The 14,008-nt window shown below is 43.6% G+C and overlaps 1 protein-coding gene across 1 annotated transcript in view; it reads left to right on the forward strand.

Moving 5' to 3' along the window:
* Positions 1 to 14,008, forward strand: part of Nipal2 (NIPA like domain containing 2) — an 89,366-nt gene that overhangs the window by 35,304 nt on the left and 40,054 nt on the right. Inside the window, exon 4 of the mRNA XM_075961226.1 lies at positions 10,863 to 10,922. Coding sequence (XP_075817341.1) covers positions 10,863 to 10,922 — 60 coding nt within the window. The remainder of the gene's footprint in view (positions 1 to 10,862; positions 10,923 to 14,008) is intronic.

The raw sequence follows: 14,008 nt of genomic DNA on the forward strand, positions 1-14,008 counted from the left end.
TGTGGGAGTCTCTTTTGTTTCATGTGTTCCCCTGGTTCTGTCGAGAAACCCTCAGGGAACTGTCTGCAGCCCATTTGGGGATGGTCAGAGTGCAACACGTAAGCCCTACTGGGGTCTTGAAATTCCAGAGCAGTCAAGTCAAGCCGGAACTTCAGTCTCCAAGATTTTTATTAGAAACAAACGAGAGGAAACGCAGGCAGACCAATGAGCAAGTGACATGTAGTGTTGTATAAGCCTCGATGCTACAGAGTCTCTGTCCTTGGGAGCAACAAGCTCAGCGCCTGTGTGATCAGCTCTCCACAGTCCTAAGCCCTCATGGATGCCGTGACAACATTTCACATGGATATTGGTTCTAGTGCTTGAAATATACAGAAAATATCTCCTTTCCACCTGGCTTGTATTTTTCCTCAGTACATTTCTCCCCAACCCAGCTTATATAAACTGTGTGGACTAAGGCTCTGACGTTTTAATTTTATGTCTGCTCATACACTCAAAATGCATTGCTGAATCTAAAGCTTTATTTGAAACCTCTTTTCACCCATCCTTTTTATTTTTTGAGAATGCCACAAACTATTTCTAGACAAATTGTTCATGATGAAGTAATAGGCTATTAAATTTATAATACAGAATTAACATTGTCAGTGATGGTATTTTTACCTTTTTATTTTTTTATTTTTAGAGTCTTTTCAGGTCTAATGCATGCCAAGAACAATGTAGCAAAGAAAGGATTACTGTTCTTAATCCAGGTAATTTCCTCATCTAGAATTATGCAAATCACCATCTGAGCAATTGTTAGTTAGTCTTTGTTATAAAGTATAACATTTTCATCAAAATGAGTTTCTTGACACGTTCAGCCCCACCAGCGTAGACGACAGGACAACCTTGCTCTGCACAGGAAAACCCTTCTCTGATTGTCGTCGCATGCTCGGAGCCTCCCATCCTAACTCCCTGGGGCACATTGCAATCGATGTACTTTTCCCCCAAAAGTTCTACAGCTGGAGGTGATGATTACAGAAGAGAGCCCCGGTGTGGCTCGAGCGGCCGAGCCCATGAGCACGCTCACTGTGTCCACAGGAGTGAGGCCTGATTGTGGCTGACAGGGAAGTGTTCGGTGGTTTGTTTTCCATCAATTCAATGAAGCCGCCATTTAGTGGCCAGAAACCACAAGTCAGACATTTACTTGCTAGGTTCTGTTTGTAGCATTATCATGTAAATACATTCTTTTGTTGCAGACTTTGAGGTATTTTTAACAAAGAATTTTTTTTTTTTTACTGTTCTTGCCTTCTGCTTCCCATATTATCAACATACACTATTCCCTAAGATCATAGAAGTGAAAACAATAAGTTGAATGTCCTGGAAATGAAAATTAATGAAATTCTTTCTCACTCATAGACTAGGCCAGAGGTCACACACCAGTATTTCCTACGCTGGTGCCTGTTACTAGAACTGGCCACTGCTTTGTATGGTTGGAGTCAATCAGTGTTTTTAAGGGACATGAATTGATGTCCCTATGTCTAAAAATTAGACCATGTCACACAAACTATTCTTTAAAAACCTAATTTGGGCCTTTTGGTGGTTGTGCGTGCCTTTAATCCTGGCACTTGGAGGCTGGGCAGAAGCAAGTGGAACTCTGTGAGTTCAAGCCCAGCCTGATCTACAAAACAAGTTCCAGGACAGCCAGAGCTGTTGCACAGAAAAAAAAACTGTCAAAAAAAAAAAAAGCCAAAAATAAAAAAATAAGTCCAATTTGGTAGCACTAGACTTGCAGTTAACTAAGTTGAATCATTACTGGAATTTTTCACGGATCTTATGTAGTTTCTGATAACCACTACTCCTCATCATCACCACAGCACCCCCAAAACCACAGCCCCCCCACTCCCCTCACCACAGCCCCCCACCCCTCTCACCACAGCCCCCCACTCCCCTCACCACAGCCCCCCACCCCCCTCACCACAGCCCCCCACCCCCCTCACCACAGCCCCCCACTCCCCTCACCACAGCCCCCCACCCCCCTCACCACAGCCCCCCACTACCCTCACCACAGCCCCCCAACCCCCTCACCACAGCCCCCCACTCCCCTCACCACAGCCCCCCACTCCCCTCACCACAGCCCCCCACCCCCCTCACCACAGCCCCCCACTCCCCTCACCACAGTCCCCCACTCCCCTCACCACAGCCCCCCACTCCCCTCACCACAGCCCCCCACTCCCCTCACCACAGCCCCCCACTCCCCTCACCACAGTCCCCCACTCCCCTCACCACAGCCCTCCACCCCCCTCACCACAGCCCCCCACCCCCTCACCACAGCCCTTGTTTTTTTCTCCTTTAGACATCACATAATTGGCTCCTATAAGTACTAGGATTTATTTACACACTTTCACCAAAGTGTGTAAGAGTGTGCTTGTGTGCATGTTTGTGAGTGTGTTAACCTTAGATTAACTTTATCTTTTCAAAACAGTGGATATAGGCTGTGGCATGGTACTGGTTTTCCTGGCAACACCAAAATAAAACTGGAACTAAAGGGTTAAAAATGGAGCACAGTAAGTAAAGGTGACCAAAATCATTTTTTAAAAAAGCATAGCCCTCGGCACATTTGAATAGTTTTTGAAGTTTCTTACTGCTAACCTTTTGATTAAAAGGTATTGTTCGGGGGAATAGTTTAACAGGAAGAACACAAAAAAAAATGTTACAAATTTAAAATGGAACAATCATTTTATGTATTCCTTTTTATTTTTTTAAAAGATGTCTTCATTTTTATTTCATGTATATGAGTGTTTGCCTGCATATATGTCTGTATACTACAAAGGAACCAGGAGGCTGAGAGGTCAAAGTTCATAACAGGAGTTACAGACATTGTGAGCCACCATGTGGGAGCTGGGAACTGCACCCAGGTCCTCTGCAAGAGCAGCAAGTGCTCTTAACCACTAAGCCATCTCCCCAGCCTCTCATTTATCTATTATTGCAAAAACACAAAGAAGTGACTCTGCCTTTGAGGCTGTGAATGAAGGTTTGTGCTTAGTTGTAGAAATAAACGCAAGTCAGACATTGTATAACTGTCACTCTCTGCCTCTGTCTCTCTTCCTCCCTCCACTCCCGCTCCTGACTTTTTATGAACCTCAGAACACAACTCTTGACCACATTACAGGAAGTAACTCTTCCGTAGTAACAGCCCATCTTGTGCTGAGCCTTGTGTGCTGAGTGATGTCAGAGAAGCAAGCACGGGCAGAGGTAGGGGCTGATTTCTCCATAAATCAGAAAGAACAGGGAAGCCAGCAGCGGTTCAGGGTGCAACCTACTTCTGAGACTGGCTGAAGCCACAAAAAATGTGCTTGGCGCTTATCTGTTTTTATTAGAACTGTAAATCAGAATGTGTGTGCGTGCGTGCGTGCGTGTGTGTGTGTGTGTGTGTGTGTGTGTGTGCGTGCGTGCGTGTATCTCGGTTGTCTCATGTCAACCTTGGGCAGAATGAATCTCTATTCTGATTGCTAACCTAAGTGACTCATGATGGTCAAAAGAAAACAAATGACTCACAGACAAATTTTAAATTTGTTAATTATCGCCTGACCAAAGAACACTGGAATTTCAAGGTTAAGGAAATATATAAACTGCCCTTGGATATGCAATTTTGATTATTAGAAGTTTTTATGTCTTTCCTCCTTATGGACAATACCCTTGATCAAGATTTTTGCCCCAGGGCCGGGCGGTGGTAGTGCACACCTTTAATCCCAGCACTCGGGAGGCAGAGGCAGGTGGATCTCTGGGAGGTTGAGGCCAGCCTGGTCTACAAGAACTAGTTCCGGACAGGCACCAAAGCTATAGAGAAATCCTGTCTCGAAAAACCAAATATATATATATATATTTTGCCCCACCATAGCTCCTATTAAAAAGTTTATATTTTGGTTCAGTTTCTCATTTTAAAGTTAATTTTTATAATTAAATTACATTTTTAATTAATGAACAATAATGGTATATTTTGTATAAAGTACAAAGTGATGTTTTGTAGAAAGATCAAGTCAGATAGTTAACATATCTGTCAGTTCACCAATCTATTTTGTTAAGAACATTTAAAATCTAACCATTTAAAATTACGCACTAATATTATTAATTGTGATCACTACATTATGCAAAAGAGTGTTAAAGTATATTCCTCCTGGCTCATGGGAATATTGTGCCTGTGGTGTAACCTCTGATGGATTTTAAACAGACACAGTGACTATTGTGATTCTGGCCTGTCTCCACAGTCTCCCTGTGACACTGGGCAGTGAGCTTACCCTCTTTCGCTCCATGCTTCTTCATTTATAAAGTATAGCAATGCCTGTCTCCCGGGAGTAACTGTTCCATGCAGAATTCTCCATAGCATAGATGCCGCTGGGCTGGAGAAATGGCTCAGGTCCTCTCGCAGAGGACCCAGGTTTCCAAAACCCACACTGGGCAAGTCACAACCGTTACCTGTAATTCCAGCTCCAGGGGAATCCAATACCTCTGTATCCAGGGGCACCTTTATCCATGTGCACATACCCACTCACAGACACATGCATACACATGTACATGTTTACATAATTTAAATTATTAAAAATATATCTTTACCAAGAAGAATAATCAACATTGTTGACTGCATATTTTACATCATAATCATGTAAAGAACAATTTTCTATTTTTAAAATATTACAATATGAATACTTTTTTTTTTTGGTTTTTTGAGACACGGTTTTTCTGTAGTTTTGGAGCCTGTCCTGGAACTAGCTCTTGTAGACCAGGCTGGTCTCGAACTCACAGAGATCTGCCTGCCTCTGCCTCCCATCATTATAATTTTCCAACATAATTTTTACTGACTGTGATACTTAGACTATTCTAGTTTTCTATGATGGGATAGTAATTTTGTAATGATAGGTTTGACTCTCTCCGTTTTTTTTAATTGCTACCTTAAGACAGATTCCCAGATACAGATCAAAGAATGTGAGCAGTTCAGTGTTCAGGAGATAATCATGAGATCACCCTCCAAACACGTGCCATCTATCCCCAACAGCAGCCACTACGCAGCAGGGTAACGAATCCACTGCTTCTGGTCAGCAGTGTCTCATGGCCTCGCCTCTGTTCTCACTGCTGAAGCTGGACTTTGCCTTGTGCTTTGTGGATGTCTGTATTTGTGGCCATCCATTTACTGCTACACGGTTGAGTGTCTTTTCCTCCGGTGAGTGCTCCTGAACTGTCTGGTATAAGGAAAGGATGGTGTGTGCAGATATCTGCTCCTGTACTCTCCGTCCTGCCTTCACCCACAGACCCCAGTTATCACAGGAAACAGATCCCTGTCTCTCGGCTCATATCTGTGGAGCCACCTTTAAAACTCGCAAAAGGCCTGGCTTCATCCACGTGCTCTTAAAGCCCTGGGCAATTGCATGTGCAGAGTGGGCCCCTGGCAACCACGTGCTTCGTCTCAGCAGCCTGAGAAATGAGAGGTCGTGCTGGCTTGGGTGCTGCTCCAAGCTTGTCCCACCCTCCCTCCTTGGCACAGCACCCTGCTACCCTCTGCAGCCCCAGCCCAGAGTTCCCCAAGGGGACTTCTAGTTTTCACCTTCAGTGACATTTTGAAAGTCATTCTGGCCAATTCCAGTTGTCTTTACAGATCTTCACGAAGCAGCCTCGCTCCAACTTCCTAACTGAGAATTTCCTTAAGGGTAATGAAGACCGCTCAGTTCAGCTCAGGCCCCCCAAGATCAGACGATCCTCTGAGCAACTGCAATAGCATCATCCACTATCAGTAGCTGATCAGCTTGGGGGAAAGAGGTGTCAGATTCTGCAAACATTTCCTACTGGCCAAGAACAGCAGTTCATTGGATTTATTTAAACTGTGAACTCTGCCTGGGAAAAACACCTGTCTGAATGGTGGGGCGTTGTTAACTCTCTGACACTGCTGAGTTCCTAGAAAGCATATAGTCTCCTCCTGGCTTTCCTTACACACACACACACACACACACACACACACCGTAAAGGTACCTAGCAATTAAACAGCAACCTCAATGAGTATTCTCTGTGTCTTGGACAGCCCAGAGCTTCTGGCCTAGTGTGCCTCCACCCCAGAATAAACTTGCTGAAGGAAAGCCCCAGGCTGTGGTTTTAATTACCCCTGGTGCAGACATGCAGCTGTGCTGTTTAGATGCTTTTTAAGATTATTGATATTTAAATACCCTTCCAAATTTTGAATGTTAAATTATACAGTGGGAATAAATATATCGTGATCAGCCCTGCTCTGGTTTATTAGGCAATGGTTATAGGTTGAGCTGGGCAGGTCTCTGGTTGCAAGGATGTATGGGAGTACTTTGATCTATTTTTGCTCATTTTAAAAATTCACTACTCTACTAGGAAGGCATGCCATTAGCTGTTGTTCAGATACTGTTGGTTTGCTCGGTACAGCTCATATTTCACCCATAGCTGCATACACATGAGTTAAAAATAAATTTATCATGGTAGCACGTTATTTTTATTACTTTTCTAAATAGATGTCCTATCCTATGTAAAAACCTAGCAGAGGGGCTGGGGAGATGGTTCCGATCACGAGCACCCACTAAAACAACGTGCGGGTATAGGCTGCACATCCAGAACCCCTGCATGAGGGGTGAGGCGAGGGGACGGATCCCAGGGGCTCCCCGACAGCTAGTCTAGCTGAAAGAGTTAGAGAGTCTGTCTCAGCAACTATGGCAGAGGGCTTGAGAAATGGCTCAGTAGTTCAGAGCATACACCGCTTTTGCACAGCCCTGAGCTGGTTTTCCACCACCTACATCAGGCAGCTCACAGCTGCCTGTGACTCTGGACGGCTTCAAGTGAGCTGACACCAGTGCTCTCTGCTGGCATCTGCCCTCATGTGCACACACACACACACACACACGTAATTTAAAATAAAATGAATATTTTTTTAACATGGTGGAAAATGATAGCGGAAAGAACCCAACATCAGCCTCTGTGGTCTCTATGTGCACAGACAAGAGTAACACCACACACACACACACACACACACACACACACACTTTCTAGAAAAATTTCATGTTTCCTTAAAACAGGTAAGTGGATAAGTATAGAAGTGCATTCAAATCTAAATTCCTTTAGTGAGGAAAAAGAGCACATTGGTTTCATAAAGCATAACCGTTCTGTGGCAGTTGATACAGCTCAATGCATGCCACATATTCTAAGTTTTTATTACAGTCATATCCTTTTGGCTAGAAGCAATAAAATTATCTCCCACATGCCACTTCCCTATGAAAGTTAGATTATTTATGAAGCTGTGGTTTAGCAACAAAGGAAAAGGGAATCTGTCCTTTCTGACCTCCAGGGAAGCAGCGTTTAAGAAAGAGCCTTGGGCAGGGGAGGAAGTGCCAGTGTCTACAATTGCTCAGCTGCAACACCAGTGTTTCTCTGCTGACTAAATCAGAGAGGAAAGGCCCAGCCTCCTTGTAACTTAGTTTCATATTCACAGAGTTTAGACTAAGTAGCTATCCCTATTGTTCTGTGGAAGCAGAGTTTCCCACCTAAATGCAACTCCTGGCTGTGAAATAGCCATCTCCAGAATTGTCACATGGGACGCACCACTATATTTTAGTGCGGTCACATGGTGCTTGTTTTTCATTGTTAATTTATCTCTTTCCAGATAGAGACATTCTTTGCCCAGGTTTGTAAGAAGCCAGTGAATGGATGCAGCTTGTAAAGGCGTTGGTCCTCACGCCTTTCTAAGGCTCCGAACACAGGATGCTGGTGGTTTCCTAGAATTATTTCTATCTTAGGATAGAAATTCATATACATGCAAGAGCGAAGATCAACTCGAGTGAGCATCAGGATGGGCAGCTTATGAGCATCTCAGCTTATTTAAAGAGAAAACATGGTGGTTTTGCTTTAAACAAGTCACCAGAACACCAGGCATAATCATATTCAAAATGTGACTGTGACATCCACACAATGGGTCATTATACAGACATTAAAATTATCTCTATGAAGAATTTTTAGTGACATAGCAAACTGCTGCTTCCCTAGTAGCTGAGAAAACAGTGTTCTACAGTTTGTTCTCAAGTGAGAGGGTTAAAAACATTGACACATCAACTTCACTTTTCTCTAAATAATAGTACTTTTTTTGAAACAATTTTTATTGATTCTTAGGGAATTTCACATCGTGCACCCCAATCCCACCCATCCCCCAGTACTTCCACATCTGCGCCTCACCCCTACAGTGTTTCCCACAAAGCGAAACCCACAAAGAAATAATAAAAGTAAAATAAAAAAGACAAACAAGAATATCAACTAAAAAACAAGCAAACAATAATAATTAAAAATCCTCTTCCTTCTTCCGTCTTTCCTGCCTGTTTATTACCTCCTCGTTCATCTTAGTGGCACTGGGAACTGCAGTGTGCCGTGCAGTGGAGTGTTCTGTTCAAACTGCTTCGCTTGCAAACGCCCATTGTGTAACATGTTGGTCAGGTTCGCGGCCTCTGAACAATCGCCATCAATTCTGACCCTCACCAAAACTTCTGGAGATCCTGCAGATATGGTTCCACAGGATCAGTCGCGTCACGTGCTCCAGCAGGTCATAGATGGGGTAGATGTTGGGTGAGCGAACTCAAAGCCCTGGATGTAGGCCTGCAATTTTTGGGGGGTTTTGTTTTGTTTTACTTTTATCATTTCTTTTCGGGTTTCCCTTTGCGGATGTCACCATGGTCCCAGGTGGCAGGCTACTCAGATCAGCATTGCCTTGCTTGCAGGGTGGTCCTAGAACACCAACATGGCCCCAGGTGGCCACTCGGCTTTCTATGGCAACAGACCCTTCTATGAATATCAGCACAGACCCTGGCTACAGTAGGCCACAGACCCAGCTATGGCACTCAGCAGCAGCTCTGGCACTGATGACATCATGACCCCAGCGGTGGCATGTCCCTTGGATCCCAACATGGCTAGAGAACTTAGGCATCCTTGTAACCTTTGGTGGCAACATGGGACATGGCCATTAACACAGACCCCGGCTTCAGTAGGACCATTCACCAAGACACAGTCCTCAGAAGCAGTCCAGGCCTAAATGTCACCATAGCCCCTGGTGGCTGCACAGGCCACTGAGGTCAGCATTATCACAACTGCAGGGTGGCCCTAGGATACGGGCCGAGGTGGTGGCCCAGACCCCAGGCATCCGTATGGCCTTCCATGGCAACAGGCACCATGGGTATTACCATAAACCCGACAGTGGTAGGGCCATGGGCATTACAGTGTTTTTGTTTTTATAAAAGCATTCTTTCCTCTGTTTTTAATTTTAAAAATTCGGCTAAATTTTCAAATAAAACTTTAAAATCCAGATTACACTGTATATCGTTTTTGTGATTGCAATTTGGAGTTTTCCAGTTTATTAAGGAACAAATCTACAAAAGGAACAGCTCAGAAGTCTAACTGCCTTCTTGACCAGAGGCCATAGCAGCAGGCCCTGGCTCAGCTTTGAGAGTCCAGCAGTATGAGCCTTTCTCGGAAGAGTAAAGACACAGGCAGAGTAAAAGGGTGATGGCAATAAGTCTCAGGTCAATGAAAAACCACACGCAAACTATCCCGGGGTAGATGTCCAGCTATCCCAGGATAGACCAATGAAAAACCACACGCAAACTATCCCAGGGTAGATGTCCAGCTATCCCAGGATAGACCAATGAAAAACCACACGCAAACTATCCCAGGGTAGATGTCCAGCTATCCCAGGATAGACCAATGAAAAACCACACGCAAACTATCCCGGGGTAGATGTCCAGCTATCCCAGGATAGACCAATGAAAAACCACACACAAACTATCCCAGGATAGATCAATGAAAAACCACACACAAAGTATCCCAGGATAGACCAATGAAAAACCACACACAAACTATCCTGGGGTAGATGTCCAGCTATCCCAGGATAGACCAATGAAAAACCACATGCAAACTATCCCGGGGTAGATGTCCAGCTATCCCAGGATAGACCAATGGAAATCTACATGCAAACTATCCCAGGGTAGATGTCCAGCTCAGTCTGGATCTGGCCAGCATCCTGAATCTAGATTTGACCACAGATTGGGTAGTTGTATCCATGGCACAAAAGCACACGGTGGGCCTGGGAATTATAATCGTGTGTTTTAGAAAGGACAGACACAAAACAGAAGGGGAATGGAGGGCAAATGTGTGTCCTTGAAGGCCACGGCCAGCAGTTCGGGTCTTTGCCCTGTGAAGCCATTAGAGAGCTAAAGCTGCAGATTTCTGTGAGCGTGGCATTTTCGAAAGGTCCCCTGGCAGTGTGGAGAGAGGGAAGAGTGGGATGTCAAGACAGATTTCTACTGTGCTATTAAACAGAGGCACAAGCACAAGCAGTGACCAGGGTGTTGATGACAGATGCGGTGCAAACTTGGGTCCAGCAGCCTGCGGGCTGTGCTGTCTGAAGAAGAGAGGAGCCCTGGACAGGGAGCTTTGGAGGGATGCGGGAGCTGATGGCTTCAGTGTGGGATATGCTATAAATATGTAAATTTTAGTCATTCGCTGCTTCCTTTAGTTTCCTCCTGGCTTCTCCTGCCTTTCTAGCTCTTCCTGTCTTCTATTTCATCCTTTTCCCTTTGCTTCTCTCCTCCGTCCTCCCTTCTTTCTTCCAGCTCTGCTTTCCTACCCACACATTCACTCAGTAAACTTACGAAGGAAGCCAGCCTGGAAGCAGGCGCTCTCGTTGCTCTTGCTCAGCCCTGTGTGTCTTCTCCCATCATGGAATTTACAGCCACAACTGCCAACGGTGAAACAAAAACATTAAATGCTCAATTTCTTTCATATTGCACTGAATAATACTTTTTTATATATACTGGAACTACTACTAATGGCCATTTTCTTTGCAGGTAGTGCCATAATTTCCGTTGTATTTCTAAAAGAAAATTTGAGAGCCTCGGATTTACTAGGTGAGTAACCATTTAATTCATCTAATTATAGCCCCGCTTGATCAATAAATAAATACTGCCTATAAAATCACGTACTTAAAAACAGAAAATTTAATGAAATGGTTTCACATCTCCTTTGGGGTTGGCGCTCTGTATGGGGGACACTGCCTCTTCTCACGTGAAGCTTTCATTTTCATTAGGCTACCGCTAGCTATTGGCCACGGCAAACTATTATTTTGCAATATTGCTGTTGCTTATGTTGTGATACTTTTATGAACATAATAAAATTCAGGGAAAACATCTGTGTTGCCTATTAGACTATTATAATTGAAAGCTCATATTTGCCATAGTATTATATTTATACTGCCTAGGAATAAAAATCACGAAGTATTAGTTCCCCCAAATGAGTACCTGTTTTATTTAGCACCCTCCAGAAATAACAGAGAAATTCTCTCTTTTGTTTAGAGGGGCTGGGAAGATGGTTTAGTGGGTGAAACATTTTCTTTGCAAGCATTAGAACCTGAGTTGGATCCCAGCTCTCAGAAAAGCCTGGCTAGGTGGCATGTGTCTGAAATCTAAGTGTCAAGGAGGCTGGGGAAGCCGAGAGGCTCTTGGGAACTTCCCAGCCAGCCAGTCTAGCTGGAAGGATACCCCCAAGTTCAGCAAGAACTTACCTTGAAAAGTAAAGGACTTCATACCTGAGGCTCAGGGAACATCAGTGGAAGAAGCAGAAAGATTGTAAGAGCCAGACAAGAGTTTGCTGTGAGGTTGTGTCTCCTAGTAATGTGAGAAGCTACACACATAAAGTCTCACCAACATGACTGCGCTAACACGAGCTGAACAAGGACAACATCAACAGACATGTCAAAGTAGTCGGGGAAAGCCCGCCCGCAAGGCCTCAACCCTCCATGAAGAACTGCAAAGAAGGAGTGCTGAGAGCAGTTCCCCGGGGAAGAGCACACCACCTGCTTATCCCATGCTCCATAATCGGTCCTGAAAGCATACATATGCATGACATTATACGGATTGAGCAGGCTATAGTTAGGAATACATATGTGTGTATTTACACATACATGCATGCAATAACAAGGAATGAAAAAAGAGGCCATACATTTGAAAGGGAGCAAGGGAGCAGTATGCAGAAGGGTTTGGAGGGAGGAATGTTGTGATTATATTATAATCTCAAAAATAAAAAATAGAGAAAGAGTTGACCTTTGGTCCCCTACCATGAGCCACCACAAGCATACACCACATATAAACAAACATTTTAAAAGTAAAGACAGAGAAAGTCTCTTTGGGGGGGAATATGGTTCCTAATGGAAATTAGCAGTGACTTTCCTGGCTATAATGGAGATTTCTATTACATAGCAAGGCTTTCTCATAAGCATTGTCTCTTTTCACTTTCGTGGGAAGATCATTCATGAGAATTATGGATGTTTGCGTCTTCTTCCTTGACAAAAGCCTGTTTTATTTCTGCTGACATATGGTAATGAATACAGATGCTTTAGGCACTTCAACCAAAACAATGCCCACCCTCTTCCAGGGAGCTTTGTTTTGTCTTTTTAATGTGAGCTCTGAATTTGACACCAGTGTTGGTATGTTTAGCATTTCTCTCCCGGCCCCTGATCCTGTTTCTCTTGAGCTTAACGTCTTGAAAGTGTCTTCACTTTTTCCTTTCTTCTTTGGTTTGATTCTGCTGGTAGAGTTTTTAGTCAACACTGTCACATTTGTCACGGTTAAAATGTTTTCCCAAATGCATTCGTATGTGATTGTATCTCTTCCAACATATTATTTTTATGCATCCTTTTTTATATGTTGTGGTTTATGGGGTCATTTGGGAAAGTCATATTAAATCAGGAATAAGAACAGCCAATGCCTGGGTTTTAAAACTTAGGTTTCATATTATCTTTCATATTTATCAAATGTCACAAAGAAACTTCAAACCCTTTCATCTAACACCTTCCATCATTTTGTAGTTTGGGTGGCTAACACTGGATGAATGACTAAATTCTCCCAGTTTAATAAGGTCATATATGGGTAATGGGGACTTTCCTGTCTCGGCTATTACTTACTGGTAAAATTATCTTGACTAGTAGAAATAAAGAGATAATTATGACCGGGTTCTTGTTCCAGTTTTTATTCTGTTGCTTTGATTAAGATATATATCCCAACAGAGGCAACTTTAAGGGAGAAGGTAGTTTCCTTGGATCACAATTCCAGGCCACAGTCCATCACTGCAGGGAGCCACAGAGGAACAACTTGAAGTAGCTGGTCACTTCCGCAGCCAAGAGCGGAGAGTAATGAATACATGCCTGAGTGTGCCCCCTGCTCACATTCTCTCCTCTCATACAGTTCACGACCTAAGCCCAAAAAGTCATGTTCCCCGTTTTCAGGCTACGTCTTTCCAGTAGTTAATAGTTAAGACAGTCCTCCACTGACTTGCCCATGAGCTAACCTGATCTAGACAGTCCTCCACTGACTTGCCCATGAGCTAACCTGACCTAGACAGTCCTCCACAGACATGTCCATAAACTAACCTGAGCTAGACTTGCCCACAGGTTAATCTGATCTAGAAAGTCCCTCATTGAGATTCTCTTCCTGGGTAACTCTATACTGCATCAAGTTGACAGTTAAAACTAAGTATCACCATCCCTAACTACAAATAATTTACTTTCCATGATAAAATATATAAATTATTGTTGGTTGTTTTTACTCTTTATTCTTTTGGGGGCCCATCACCCAGCTTCCAAATAAATACACATGGAGACTTACTATTACTTATAAATGCCCAGCCTTAGCTTAAATTGTTTCTTGCCAGCTTTTCTTAATTTAAACTATCCCATCTACCTTTTGCCTCTGAACTTTTACCTTTCTCTATTTCTGTATATCTTTTCTTTCTTTCTTATTCCTTGTCATACTGTGTAGCTGGGTGTCTGGCCCCTTCTTTTCTCGTTCCTTGATCTTCTCCTCCCAGATTTATTCTCTTGCCTTCCAGACCCGCCTATTCTTTCTCCTGCCTTGCTATTGGTCATTCAGTTCTTTATTAGACCATCGGGTGTTTTAGACAGGAAAAGTAACACAGTTTCACAGAGTTAAATCAAATGTAA

Source organism: Microtus pennsylvanicus, chromosome 2, assembly GCF_037038515.1.
Source record: "Microtus pennsylvanicus isolate mMicPen1 chromosome 2, mMicPen1.hap1, whole genome shotgun sequence".
Lineage (NCBI taxonomy): Eukaryota > Metazoa > Chordata > Mammalia > Rodentia > Cricetidae > Microtus > Microtus pennsylvanicus.